This window comes from Pomacea canaliculata, linkage group LG3 (assembly GCF_003073045.1).
Source record: "Pomacea canaliculata isolate SZHN2017 linkage group LG3, ASM307304v1, whole genome shotgun sequence".
NCBI lineage: Eukaryota > Metazoa > Mollusca > Gastropoda > Architaenioglossa > Ampullariidae > Pomacea > Pomacea canaliculata.
The window spans coordinates 22,119,518-22,133,791 of record NC_037592.1 but is presented as its reverse complement, the minus strand read 5'-3'; the positions used below and the strand labels follow the sequence as shown (position 1 = coordinate 22,133,791).

The following is a 14,274-nucleotide window of genomic DNA, read 5'->3' as shown; positions in this document are numbered from 1 at the left end:
GGAATTCAAATAATGACGACTTTGCATTTAACTGATATTGTTTGTGTTGTGTATATAAAGCTGACACAAGAAAGTGTGCAATATATGAGCCGGAATTCCGAAGTTAACGCTTCCTCAGTACTTGATGGTTTCTCGAAGCACTTTCAAATAATAATAATATATTAAAAAAACCTCCTTAAAAGTCCTTTGATAATTCCAGTGGCGTACGGCTGTCACTCTTGTCACCCGAGTGTCTTCCAGATATAGCTGTCCACAAACTCCGAAAGCACGTGATGTCGACCATTGTTTTAGCATTAGTCGACCGCTTCCTAAATATTTGATAAGATATTTCGAGAAGAGCTACACTTAAGAGCTAAAGCAAGAGCGATACGCAGCCCATGGTGCTCCTTTGTTTCCACTAGTGGACAAGAGTTCTTGGTAGCCACGGTCATAGGTTAGGGTATGCGTCAAGTAATCGAGCTTTTTGAGAAAAAAAAAAGTTGATCACACAGTTTATCAGTTCACCGATCCATCTGCCCATCCAGACAGTCATATTGTCAGTTTGTCCTTCTGGTTTAAACCTGGTTGCATAGAGGACGCATAAAAGACACATAATGGATGATGTAAATAAATGAATGACTGAAAAAACGAAGCAATAAACGAACGAATGAATAAACTGATGAACCGATTGAGATGCTAGATCAGGGGTGGGCAAAATATGGCCCGCGGACGTCTTTGGACGGTCCCACCAGCCAAATTGCGAAGCGAACTTGTTTTAATAAATTAATTTAAACTTAGGTTAATTTTACTGAAAGTTAATTTATCAGATACGACATAGTGTGGAAAAAAAATCATAGTCTGTAACAGAAAAGGAACGAAAAATAACAAATAACGCGTCTGACGTACGTGTCTGATGGAGCTGTGAGAGAGCATTGGCGGTGGCTGCCTTCAAAGAAAAGACAGTTAACATTTTTATTGTGAGTGAATTTAACAGCTTCACTTTTCACGTTTAAGTCGGTAAGTAAATATCATCACGTACGCATTTCCATTTTCACTAGGTTTGTTGTGTAGTCACGGCGGCGTATATATTACCAGCCAGCCGCATAGTTTAGAATTTTGAGAGCAGCCCACGTAAGAGAAAACTTTGCCCACCCCTGTGCTAGATGGTCCAGATATTACCTGCACTAGATAAGTGCGGTGAAAATGTAAGTTCCAATCTATAAATAAATTATTTTCCGATCTCACAGGAACTTGCCTGTCGCAAAAGACATAACGAAGCACTCTGCTGAGAGTCTGTGGCTGTTACTCTTTCTCACTGATGTGGTGATGTACGATCACGAACTTGTATTACTGGACTGCTGGCAGGCGATTTTCCCCCCCCCCCCAGTTAACTACTAAAACGAGGCAGGTGTGTTCAAAGCTTCCGGTTTATTCACATTTCAGATTAACTACTAAAACGAGGCAGATTTTTACAAAGCTTCCGGTTTAGTCACACTCAATGTTATGGCTCACCGAGACTAACTGCGGAGAGCTTCGCTAAGAGGCTAAGCGTTGGTCTCGGCAGACAGACAGCAATCCACCTATACACATCCTCCATTTCACCGCAAAAGTGCAGCCTTCTCCATGGAGATCGCATCTGGTAGAACGTCTGTGGCGACGACCATGGGCAATTCGAGGCACTTCATTGAGAGCAAACTTCAAGCTTTCTCGCATGAAAACGAATTAGAATTAAGCAGTTAGTATACATTCATGGTAAGCTCGTGCACTCATTCCTGTTTATTGTGTGAGAGAGAGAGAAATGGCTGTGGCAGAAAAACTATCATGGTTTTGCGTAGGTGGTCATACGGCTTTCTTTAAAACCTTTAATGAATTAATCTTATCGCGACTTGAAAAAAAAAATGCGTATCGTGGTTTTTAGGGTCGTCTACACGAAAGACAAGGTATGCGAACTTAACACGGCCACATGCAACTTTTCTGTGCAGCGAAAAGTTATTCCCATTCGCATAGAAAAAAGGTAGCTGGAGAAGTATGGATTCAGTAATAAGTTGCGACAGGCTGTCGTATTTTGTTTACTCACCTAAGATATACCAGACCACATAGCTGGTCTTTTTTATCGTGGCAAGGACCTGAAGGTCCGGACTGTCTGCACGGAATGCACGAACTGGATTCTAAAGGCAACCGAAAGCCAGCGAAGTTTAGGATAATGTGCTCTGACTTTCTGTTTAGACGATTTCCGCTAAAAATTAAATACAGTTTTCTTTGCTGATGGACCACGGCCACCTTTTACACGAAATATTAGTAAATCAGCTTGACATGAGCAAACAACAACAACAACAACAACAACAACAACAACAACAACAACAACATTTCAGGTTAGGCACACGTTTTTACACCCGCAGTTACCAGAAACAGGTTTCTGGACATGTTGGTGTCCTGCTGGACAAAAAGAATTTTTTCAGTTGATCGTTTTCTTTTCTTAATTCAAACAAAGTACTTGTAAGATCTTTTATTTTGATATCGATTTGCTGTGCAAGTGACAACCAGCTGTTTTTTTTTTTTATCGGTAGTTCACGTAACCTGTTGCTTTTTGTAATAGTTCACCTTTTTGCAACCGATACGTCACCTTGTTCAACTAGGACCACGCGCGTGATTGTTGTTTGTTGTCTGTGTTAAGACCAAGGCGATTTACCTTTTTTTCTTGCTACTGATGATTTGTGTTCTTTCACGATGACGGCCTATTCTGTTTTCTTCTAGGTTTCCGCTATTTTAGAGTTTTCTATAGAACTGGGAACCTCTTTTCGGCCATAACAACTCCTGGGATCATCTACATCTACTGCTTGTTAAAATTCAACTTACGAGCCGATTGAAATAGTACTCATCACGGAACACAAGTTAGCCTTTTTAAGTTTAAAAAAACCACCTCCTTCGCGGGTTGGGGAAGGAGTAGCGAAGGAGAGATGGGCATCGCCTTCACGTAAAACTTGCCCCGAGAAAAGTGAGGTTTCTAACCCTGAGCATTATAAGTATTCTGCAGAGGACGAAATACAACCGCTTGACCAACACACATGCACAGCATGACAAGCTACTCATCTGTTTAAAAATCAACAATTTATTGAGGTTCACTTCGTTCAGGAAACAATATGAGAAGTTAATGCCTTGAAAAGAGACATCAAACCTTCAAGTAAAATGATAAATTCTTTCCAGGAAATATATTCTGGAGTTTTTTCGTACGTTTCATCAGAGTCTTTGGTTCTCTGCTGGACAAGGCGAACTAGCGTCAAAGGCAAGATTGACCTGACCATTCTGAGTGCTGTGAGCAACATTAGAACCTGTATCTGCACCATTTCTTTTCCGTTCGAGCTTTGCTAGAGTGATCTCTCCAAGATCCTTCTCACGAAGCTGGTGTTCTTTCAGCCCGTAAGGCTTGCACAGCAGACGCAGAGCCTGAAATTGGAAATTAAACATCAAAAGGTCAAAATAAAAAAAAAAACTTGCACAAAGACAAAAAAAAAAAAAAAATCAACGTCAATCACACACATATGTTGTGACCAATGTGCGGACAATCACAGATATTACATGTAAATTTGTGGTCTACGTCGCTGAAAGCTGGCAATGGGCAGCCACTTGACTGGCATCCCATTTATTTGCTTTCTGATTACCGTTTCAACATCGGTGTCATATCATTTGTGATTACTGGTACAGTTATTATTCAGTTACAGTCTAACCTCCATTGACATGCCATGTTTGATCCACTTGTAGAAGCCCACTAACGGAATCCACACGGCGGAGCTGGCCGCCAGCGTCCACCCGATACCCACTGCCCATCCAGGGTAGGTGTAGGTGCTGCGAGGTCGTTTGTAGTCTAGTTCTGAATAGTTTATTGCGCTCATAACGAAGACTGCCTGACAATTTAAAAATAACAGATTACATTGAAGGGCGAAAATCACAAATGCTTCACAACTCTTTATTCTCTATCTCTCTCTCTCCCTTTTCACTGCGTGTGTGCGTGCGCGCGTACGCGTGCATGAGTATGAGTCTGCACGTGTGAGTGTTCGTGATGTATTTTAATCGGAAAACATTAATTCCTTTTCTGCGTAAGGGTGATAGATATATCCTAACTAATATAAGGAAACAGTAGCAGGCTATGTGAATTAAACGCTGGGTTAAAAAATCACAATAGCATCTATAGAAAAACTGGTTTAAAATTTAAGGATAATGCAATCCTTGTTTCATATATTGATAGGGGAAGTTGTATCTCGAGGAAGATCATGCAAGACTATAAAGACCTTTAGTTCGCATAGCATCATGACGACTATAAAAAAGACATTCAAAGCCAAATGATAAACTCAAAGCAGATTTTTCAGTGCTTAACAGAGAAGCCAAAATCGCGCTCACCAAGCAAAATACAGGAGACAGAACTGTCCAACAGACCACCATGTAGGGCAGTGTTTTCGCAATCCATACATCACCAAGCATCATTCGCACATTGTCATAGAAACGCCGGATACCTGAATGTTTTAGAAAAATTGAGACCAGTAATTGAAACATTGACAGGAAGAGAAATGCATATTGTGATAACGTGAGTGCGTGTGTGTTTTCGTTGTACATCAAGAACTTAAAAAAAAAATTAAGAATGTTCATGCTAGCATAGGACGGTAAATCAACAACCAACAAAAATTCCTATTTGCCAGACATGTAGGAAACGTCTACTCACCACGATGCGAGACAACTATATACTTACCATAGATATAGGACACCCCGACGAGCTCAAAAAAAGCGACCAGCAGAATAATTCTGCTTCCAGAGTAGTAGTCAAACAACTGGAACACGTACATTCCTCCCTGAAAAGACGTTAAACAGTTGATAATTTTTATTTACAAGTCACCATCACAAAGACCTCTCGACTGTGCATGTTCAGCAGCTTGAAGCCACAACACAAAGAAAGTGCTAATGTTCATCGTGTAGGCATTAGTTTTAAGTTCTGACATTAGATGAAATATATATTTCTGTCATAAAACTTTTGTTTCACAAAGAGTAATCACCGGATAAAAATTAAACAAGCCGAGAAAACCCCAAGGAGAATGCTTTCACGATACAGCTATAATCGAGATTTCGATATACATAGTGTTTAGGTGTTGTACTATCATTTGCTCTAAGAAGCAAAGAAGAAACCAAAAACGAAGACAGAATGCAACTTCAATCAACCACGAAAGAATGAAGGAAAGAAAGAACAAACAAAAGACAGGAGAAAGAAAAGACCAATAATATTTCTTACTTTCGTAACCATAGAAAGGCCGATTAAGAACATAACGATGCAAGCAAAGGCAGTGAAGATCTCCTTTCGATGACCTTTCCTTAGTAAATTGGGGTACTGGTCAACGACAGTCGTGATCACTCCTTCGACACCAACAAACTACACACGAAATAGGATCATATTTACATGCAGACACGGTATTTTCTGATTTAGAAAATAGTGCTGTTGGATATTTCCCAATGGCTTGTTAAAAAGAAAGATTGTATTGTCAATATTTCACATATTATAATATTCTTGTTGTTATTTGCACTATGATAATTTCTTTGTTTTATTCAAAAAATCAGTGACAACCATCACCCAACTGTTTCGTGAGCTTTCATTCCACGTGGCATCTACTGCATCTACTCATTCATCCATCCACCTGACCAGACAGTCAACCATTGATTACCTGGCTGTCCAACCCCAGCAGGATCATCATAAGGAAGAAGAAGACGGACCACAAAGGTGCAATGGGCATCTGGGCCACAGCCTTGGGATATGCAATGAAAGCGAGGCCAGGACCTGTAGATTGTCACATACTATGAAATAAGCAAACAAACACACAAACACCAACTCTGAAGTGGTAGTATAGGAACTCTTCACGTTAATACAAGAATATCCAATGACACGAGTTGTAAATTTGGGGAGAATCAGGGACTCGCTATTATCTACACATCGACAGACGGACTGACAAAACACACAGTAGAAAGAAAGTTTCATAAGAAGTATAAAAACATGAGTTTTTATTATAATATATTCTGAGAACATATAAGCCATGCGTGCTGACCCGACTCAGCCACTTCGCTGACAGGGCGGTTCTGCAGCTTGGCCATGTAACCCAGGATGGTGAAGACGATGAAGCCAGCGAGGAAAGAAGTCCCGCTATTGACACAGGTGAACGCCACAGAGTCCCTGCAAACGGCCATTTGAAATTCTTGCATGCAGCCACGTCATTCACACGTGATTAATACGTGACTTGCCAACTAATATGGAAGGAAATTTGTCCGATACCTGGGAAAACTATCTTTTTCTTTGCTTTTGTGTTCTTGTATGACGAAGCCAACAACTTGTTTAAAATAGTTAACCGCATCGATGGCAATGTCAGAATACCATATTGGCAGGGTGCTGTATCAGAAACTACAGATGTTTGTGGTATATCTAGTGTAACTGACCACAACAAGCAGAATATTTGATGACGTCAATGAAACGCGTACCAGGTTTAATAAACATCGCACCTGTAGGAGTTGTGGTTAAATTTATTGTAGCTTCCCAGAGCCGCCAGGGTACCAAGGGCAATAGACGACGAAAAGAAAACTTGAGTTCCAGCGTCCACCCACACCTGAAAAACTCACGTGCAACAGCAAAATCTCAGGACGATTTTATTTTTTATGAGCAATGATGTCAAACAAACCGGGTCTTTAGACACAACACCCATCTCGATCTACACTCAGATAAGTCTGTTATCGTGTCAAGGTGTAATGAAGCATTGCCTCATGAAATAGTGCAGCGATAAGTTCCGTTGTACAAATTAGAGGGAGCTACTTAATGCACACTGCCATGCGTAGTAGTTTAGTAAACAGTTTAAATGTACACATTCTCGCTTAGCTTAAACGGTGTTATTTCATCCCTCTGTATCGTAGCAGACATACTTTCAATAATTTCTAGACTGGGACTTGCTGTACCTTGGACCTGGGTGCAAAGTAAGGCGCTAACTGAAGTGGTTATAAAATATCAAAGGTCCGCGGACCGCGCACTTAACGATGGTAGTTAGTGTTCAACTTCAAAGCGGAAGGTTCGAGGCTCACCGTGACTAGAAAATGTACCTCGCAAATCCAGCATAATTTATCAGGAGAGTTAAACGAGGGCGGAATGAAAAGGTTGGTCTTCCATACGCCGCGCCCAAGACACGGCAAACGACTTAACAATTCATTTAGCCTGGCTACAATTAAAATAATTATTCTATAAATTAATAAATCTATTTCTATAATAGTTTCAGGTTTGCTTATTTCTTCAGTATTGATGATGAAATAATCGTAAAAAATTTTCACGCTTCCAGGAATCTTTATAAAGGTACGAAGACACACACACTCGCGCGCACGATGCAGGTTGAGGTTAGACGAGAATAAATAGCAGAAATGGCGTGTCCATTCAGGTCAGTGAACCGAAAAACGATGGATACAATTTATAAAGACATGCACGCACACTCACACAAGCACACGAACGCACATGCACGCGAGCACACACTCTTACACGCATGCATATTTCTGCTGGCTCACTTTTATTTTTATTTCGACTGCCGCCACCACCTGTCGCGCCGCTGTTAATTACTGCATGCAGAATGCAACACTTGCCTGCATCTCACCCAGCTTCGTAATGTTCGGCGTGAGATAAAACTTGACACCATCGCTAGCCCCGTCCAACATCGAGTTTCGAACGAGAAGGATGAGCATGAAAACGTAGGGTGAGGTCGCCGTAACATACATCACCTGTACAGGAGAAACTTTCGCAATGATTTAAAGGACTTGCGCACCTATCGCTTCAAAGTTCTGACATTCTGAAGGTGAGAAGGTAGCTCCATGTTCATGTTCCTAGTTGACCCCACACTATAACATTTGGAGTTACCATTAGGCCAGTGAAAATTAGGACCACAAATCAATCGTGACATGAACATTAATTCTTTTCTGCTACAAGTTGGTCGTGACCTTTTCTCATAATCTAGTCACACAGACAGCAGGACAAACAAATGCTGACTTGTCAGTCGTGACTTGGAGTCTTGAAGACACCATTTGCACTCGTGGCGACTATACTTCGTTAATATGGTGTTCCAAGAATATGACTGTTTTGTGTGACTTATGTGTTTCCCCAAAACAGCCAGTCTTCACGAAAACAAGTCGTAATTCAAGATCATATCATGAGTTGTCCTTGCTATCATGCAATTTTGACACACCAGGGATATCAATATTTCAAACACTTGCCTCGTTTCCTACGAATGCCATTCATATATATATATTTTTGTCAAAGAATTATTGCGTATATGAATGAACTTAAGCTTTGTATGTCATCCTATTTACATCTCTTGTGCACACATCACATTTTCCCTTAGGTTTCAAAATACTTTCCCGACGTAGGGCTAGGTTTATGTTCTTGTTGTTTCTTTGCGGACGTTTGGATGCTTGGGTGTGGGGGAGAACAAGGGCTCACCTTGCCGGATGACCGGATGCCTTTGCAGATGCAGGCGTAAACGACGATCCAGGCGAGAAGAAGGCAGAGGGCCAGGTCCCACTTGACGGTGCCCACCTGATCGATGCCGCCAGAAATGCTTAACACTTTGTTTCTGCAAACACATGCCATGCGTTCACAGTTGAGACCGAATTAAAGACAGAGTGCAACATTATTGTCAAAGGATTGTGTTTATGTCAGTGCAATATAGAAACTCTCTATATGATATAGTTCAGTACAGTATGTCAAATATCCAGATGCGAACGAAAAACTTGTTCCGTTCTCGAGATGTAGACCGTTGGACACCGCATTTTCACTTGGGGTTGGACAGATTGGAGGTGAAAATCTAGTTTCTCGCAACGTCGCAAAATTGGTCTTGATGGATTTGTCTCATTAACACAAGCTCCAGGATATCGCATTGGTTGTGGCATTCAGTGATGCCAGAAGTTAGGTCAATCCATGCATGCTTCCTGTTTCCCTACGCAAAACCCATTCCCGAATTTTAAAAAAATCACAACTAATTTTTTTTATGTAATCAAGAGAGTGCCACCTCAAATTAACTCGACAACAACTTTAAGTTTTATTTCATGTTTGACTCGGGTTCCCAAAGAACTCGCTGCCTAGTGTTATGGGAAAAGTAGATGGTGGTTAACCGTATGAAACTGAGCGTGGAAGTCCCCAGGCGCCTTTGTCGTCATCAACGGCTCGTTTGGGTCCCTAAATCTACGATGCTTTATTTACACTTTATTTACAGTTTATACAACAGTGTCCATTTGTATGCACACTGGCAAATACGTGACACACACCGGAAACACAACCATCAGTGACACACGCTGAACCTGCTACTTCCACAGCGACACTCGCTGACTAACGGTGACACTCCCGACTAACGGTGACACTCCCGAACACACACGCACGCAGTAGCTTCCGTAACTCTCTATTGTTCACTCTGAGTGCGACTCTACTACACTCCACTCACTCACCGCTTATATATATATACAATGTACAAAGGGTTTTGGAAACATCCAGCATCTTCATGTTACTCATGCGCTCTCTCGCACCGAATATTTCAGGTACCAAAGCGTTCGTCAGTCACACTCACACGTTCGCTAGAGGGATCCAGACGGCCTTAGTCACTACCGTGCGGTTGTCACAGGAGGGTCAAAATGGGGCAGACACCTCATCAAAGCTGGCGGCGCCGGGCGATGCCTCGTAGAGACCGTCAGAGCATTTAATTCTTAACACTTGAGGTGACAAAAACCTGTCACCTACTAGAGGAAGACTTTGTTTTCGGGTACAAACGACAGGTTAAATGGACTGACTGATTTTAACCAGATACAACATAATTTCAAGTTTAAAGACCAACCGAAAGGGTTGACGGTTTTTTTCCCAGATATCAAAAGATATAGGCGGTATAAGACTAATCTGTAAATTTCAGTCTCCAAAAGCCATCCGTTAATTAATTATCTGCTACGATTCACACCTGCGATCAATGAGTGCTGATAACAGCGTCTTACGTCATGTTGGTACATCATTGACAACATTGCCTGCAGTTAACACCACTCAGAGAGAGAGAATGAGCGACAGTTGGGATTATTCGGACTCTGACAGTCTGCATTTCTCGTGGTTCTGAAAAAAACTTCTACTTTAGCACGAGAAATGCAGGCTTTCAACTGTCGCTCTCATTGGTGTTGACGGCTGGCAGTGTTGTGAATGCTACAGAACCAGCTGCGATTTTTTTTCAAAAACAAAATGAGTTCAATAGCTCCATCGTTCGCTTCTCTTAAATTCCAGTTGCTAGCTCTGCCGTTCATTTCACAACTGTATTTTAACTCTTTTACAAAACAAGCGGCTGTAGACTTACTCCCAGTACTCTGTCACAGGGTCGATCAGCCTGCTGGTGATGTTCGGGTCACCACTCTCATTCACCTTGGATTCATAGTCTTCGGGGAGCGCACACAGGTCCGGGGAGTTCCAGTAGTTACCGCACTTGACCCACGGCAGTTCAGAGGTGAAGGACGCGAAAAAGTAGTAAAAAGCCCAGCTGAGGATGACGTTGTAGTAGCAGTTGAGGAAAAAGACGATGATGCAGGAAGCCAGACCAATGCCTGCAACGACAAAATTAAATTTAGATGATCGTTCTGAAAAAAAAGAAGAAAACTTAAAGATGAAGTGGAGCTGTTCGGTCTGAAGAAAAGTTCTTTTGAATGTGTTCAGTGACAAACATAAAATATAGAAAAGTCAAACGAAGTTTTGGATTATTCCATTCAGTACGACTAACTCGTACTTAACAGATTGTAAAGAAAACATCATTGAAAAACCAAGTGAAGTGGAGAAACATTAAATCTTCGAAGTGTTTCCCGAAGTTTCATTGTATTGGGACACATATTAATGTCAAATGTACTGGCAAATATATTAGCGTCAAAGGTACAAACAGAAAAGCATGGGTCTAGTTCAGCCCGATGACAACAGTTCTCATGTCCCGAATATTTGCTCAAAAACCATCAGTTTCCTGCGTATGAACTAAGCAAAACATTACCTTGTAAGATAGGCACCAGGTTCCAGCACTGTAGACCCCCACGATTCATAAACTGTCCAACAGCTACTTCCAGGTAGAAAAGAGGAAGACTGCCAAACACCACGCACAAAACGTAGGGGATTAAGAAGGCACCTGCGGGGGAAAAATAATGTTTATCATGGGGAAAGGGAAAGCATAACAAACGAAGGAAAATTTTCAGAGAGATTCAGCTGGAAAAGAACACACAATGAAGTTATAAAGTTTGAAGGCACGCATTGTTGCGCCTTCCACACTAATAATAATGATAATGTGAGCTTTTATGGGGCAGTACTCCTGCCAAAGCCAGGGTCACCGCGCTTGACAAACACCTAATGACACAAATCCTGTGGCTCTTTCTGTGATGTTAACGGAATACCAAGGTGGTTGATTTTCCGCTTGACATCCTGTTCATATGTCGACACAGTTCTCATCTACAGATCGTAATCAGAATATATTATAAATAATCAGAAACATAAAGCAAATCGTCAGGAAACTGCTGGTATTCACATTATCACCAAGCAGAGAGACATCTTAGTAAAATGTTGAGGACTTGACTTGGCCCCCTATATCCTGTTAGGCGAGGGGACACCACATACGTAACTTGTACGTCTTTGAGGACATTTTTTGTCACCTCTATCCCTCTCCCACATAAAAAAGAAAACAACAACAAAATTAGAAGACTGGAAGTCTCACCTCCCCCGTTCTTATAGCAGAGGTATGGGAAGCGCCACACGTTGCCCAGGCCCACAGAAAAGCCGATGCAGGCGAGGAGAAAGTCGAAGGCTCTGCTCCATTGCTCCCTTTTTGTAACTCTCACTTCTGGTTCTTCAGAGTTGTTGGGTTTGACGGCCAGTTCCAGATCCACAGACGGCGAGAATTTTTTAGGCGACATGTGTACTGACTACGGTCTGAGATTTTTTAAAGCCGATGAACATATGAGTGAGTTGGCTGTCTTGCTTCCTGATGGCAATCTTGTAAAAACCTGCAGTGTTCGGGCACAGCACCAAATAAAACGTACTTAAAAATCGGTGCGACAAAGATTCCTCTGATGTAACTGTCGAGAATATGTTAAGTTTATGATTTGGTGATTTAACAAGTTTCATGAGAAGTCTCTTGCAGCAATGTGTTCAGAATTAATGATTAATTAATTATTCCTCTAATATTAATATAATTAATAATTCCTCTTTCAAGAGAAGAAAACTACGATAAAGTTTTCAAAAGTTTTTTTTTCTTTTGAATAAAAGTTTGGGAACAGTAAAATAAAGTCACGTACCTACCGGCATTCACTGAAGAGCCTCCAACAAACGCTTAAATAGATAAGGATCAGCAACAGGCGTGTACAAACAAAATTGTCTGTGGATGAGGATGGGGTGGGTTGGGTGGAAGGCAATGGATTGGTGGGACTTACATGTCGTGAAATATCAGTGGTGTCACCGGCAAGATGAACGGGGTCAAGCACGTCACCTGTGTACCTCAAACATTTAGGCACATCCTTGTGTAAGATAAAACGCAGCTTGGGAACAGACGCCGAGGGCTGGATGCCGAGTGTACACTTGGTTATCAATGTCCACCGTCTGGCAGCTTCTTTTGTAGACTCACACTTTCGGCTGACAAAAACCGCCTCAGTGCATGATTTCGCATATCATCAGCGAGCGTCCAAAGCAAACGAAGAGAGAATGACCGATTTCTGAGACAACACAGGTATGACTCGAACGATACACAGAGAAACTTGATGTGTCAAGAGTAATAGCGCATTTTCTCTTCACCGTCAAGACTCAAGATTTATGACTTGAAAATTCCACGTTTCGCTGATGTTTCAACCTTTTGTTATTTTAGATGCATTGGGCATAGTTACAGAAGCTCTCAGACCCTACATGTCTGCTCTAAGGCTTGCTTGTGTGCAGACGGAACTAGCTAACGTAAACAAGTCGACCTTCTCATGAATTGGGTTTACATTGTCATTATAATGAGCTGTCACCATAGTGGTCCGGTTCTCTCTCTCCGTGTATGAAAGCAGATAAGGAATAAGCACTCGTTTATAAGCTAAGGTGGGAAAAACACGTTTAGGAGGCCCCTTGAACGTACTCTGTGCAGCATTTTTATGTCTAATAAATGACAAAGGAAATGGATGGCTGTTACGCACAACGATGACAGCAAACATCAAATTCACTGGCTCGTCAAGTTTGAAATGCTCTCTAGCTACTTTCATATTATCTGCCTTTTCTTCACACGATTCACGATTGCAATTGTTGTTCTTTAAAATATTAGTTTTATTCGAGATGTACTTTTTATTAATCATTCCTTGCAAGGCTAACTCGCTTTCAGACTTCATTTGGAAAATGTTAAAAAGTATTTTAAAAAACACAAGGCGTCTTTTGTAAGCAGAATAATAATCTGAATTCCATGTTTGTGGTGCGTGACAATGCATCCGTCGTTTGGGTGAACTCTGAGGTCAAAGGGTACGTACGTGGTCCCTCACCTGGAACAGGGTCAAGATGAGGGGTGACTATAGCCAGGTGTCTGCGTGCACAGAGCAACACTCGCTCCTTGTCAGGAGTAAAATGTGTTGACACGAAGATGAGTAGTATACAAGGTATCGGAGGTTAAAACTGTAATTCTACTCCCTCCCTTACCTCCATGTTCCTCTGTATGTTTTGGTCAGACGGGTTTGCCTGCTTGCTTCTACCTGACTTTGCCTCTTTAACTCCGAAAGAAAAAAAAGGAAGGTCGGAAAAAGGTAAGATTTTCAAATGTCAGTTTATTTTTTTAATTGCCATGTTCTTAGAACTTTTTTTTATGTCCCAGCTATGACTTGGAAAAAGTGGTGAATATAAATCACATAATCTTTAGACATTTCGGACTCGTTTTGAAATGGTTAAGTGATTAATTAAACAGGACAGGTTTTTCGATGATACTTTATGCTCAAGATAGACTACGCAAAGGTCCGCCCTAATGCTATATATATGAAAAGAGACAAATCTATAGAGTAATACTTGTGCACCAATATGACACCTGAACCCAGGATCTCACAAGCAAAAATGTAGTGGAAAGAAAAGAGAAAGAAAGTGAACGAAACGGATTACATCGATCATTCACATAAAAAGAACATAAAGCATATCTTACAAACGCCAATATTTATTTAAATCTAATAAGCTGTGCAAAAATCACAGCCCAAAAATATCCTTGTTGATTGGTTTGTGGATTTGTGTGCGCGTGAATGAACTTA

At 41.3% G+C, this 14,274-nt stretch overlaps 1 protein-coding gene across 3 annotated transcripts; it reads right to left on the bottom strand.

The window, feature by feature from the left end:
• Positions 1-3,068: 3,068 nt before the first annotated feature.
• LOC112560604 (sodium- and chloride-dependent taurine transporter-like) lies at positions 3,069-13,035 on the bottom strand. 3 transcript variants are annotated; one of them, XM_025232536.1, is made up of 14 exons: positions 12,322-13,035; positions 11,742-12,030; positions 11,031-11,162; positions 10,356-10,599; positions 8,474-8,606; positions 7,624-7,758; positions 6,508-6,611; positions 6,060-6,184; positions 5,682-5,794; positions 5,255-5,392; positions 4,721-4,820; positions 4,375-4,487; positions 3,705-3,881; positions 3,069-3,423 (listed from the first exon to the last, which is right to left on the bottom strand). In XM_025232536.1, the coding sequence occupies exons 2-14, from the start codon at positions 11,938-11,940 to the stop codon at positions 3,217-3,219; spliced, it is 1,920 nt and encodes a 639-aa protein (XP_025088321.1). In that variant the 5' UTR covers positions 11,941-12,030; positions 12,322-13,035; the 3' UTR covers positions 3,069-3,216. The 3 variants fall into 3 exon arrangements, with proteins under 3 accessions (XP_025088321.1, XP_025088322.1, XP_025088323.1); XM_025232537.1 differs by having other exon boundaries at positions 12,326-13,035; XM_025232538.1 differs by having other exon boundaries at positions 12,457-13,035.
• Positions 13,036-14,274: the final 1,239 nt, after the last annotated feature.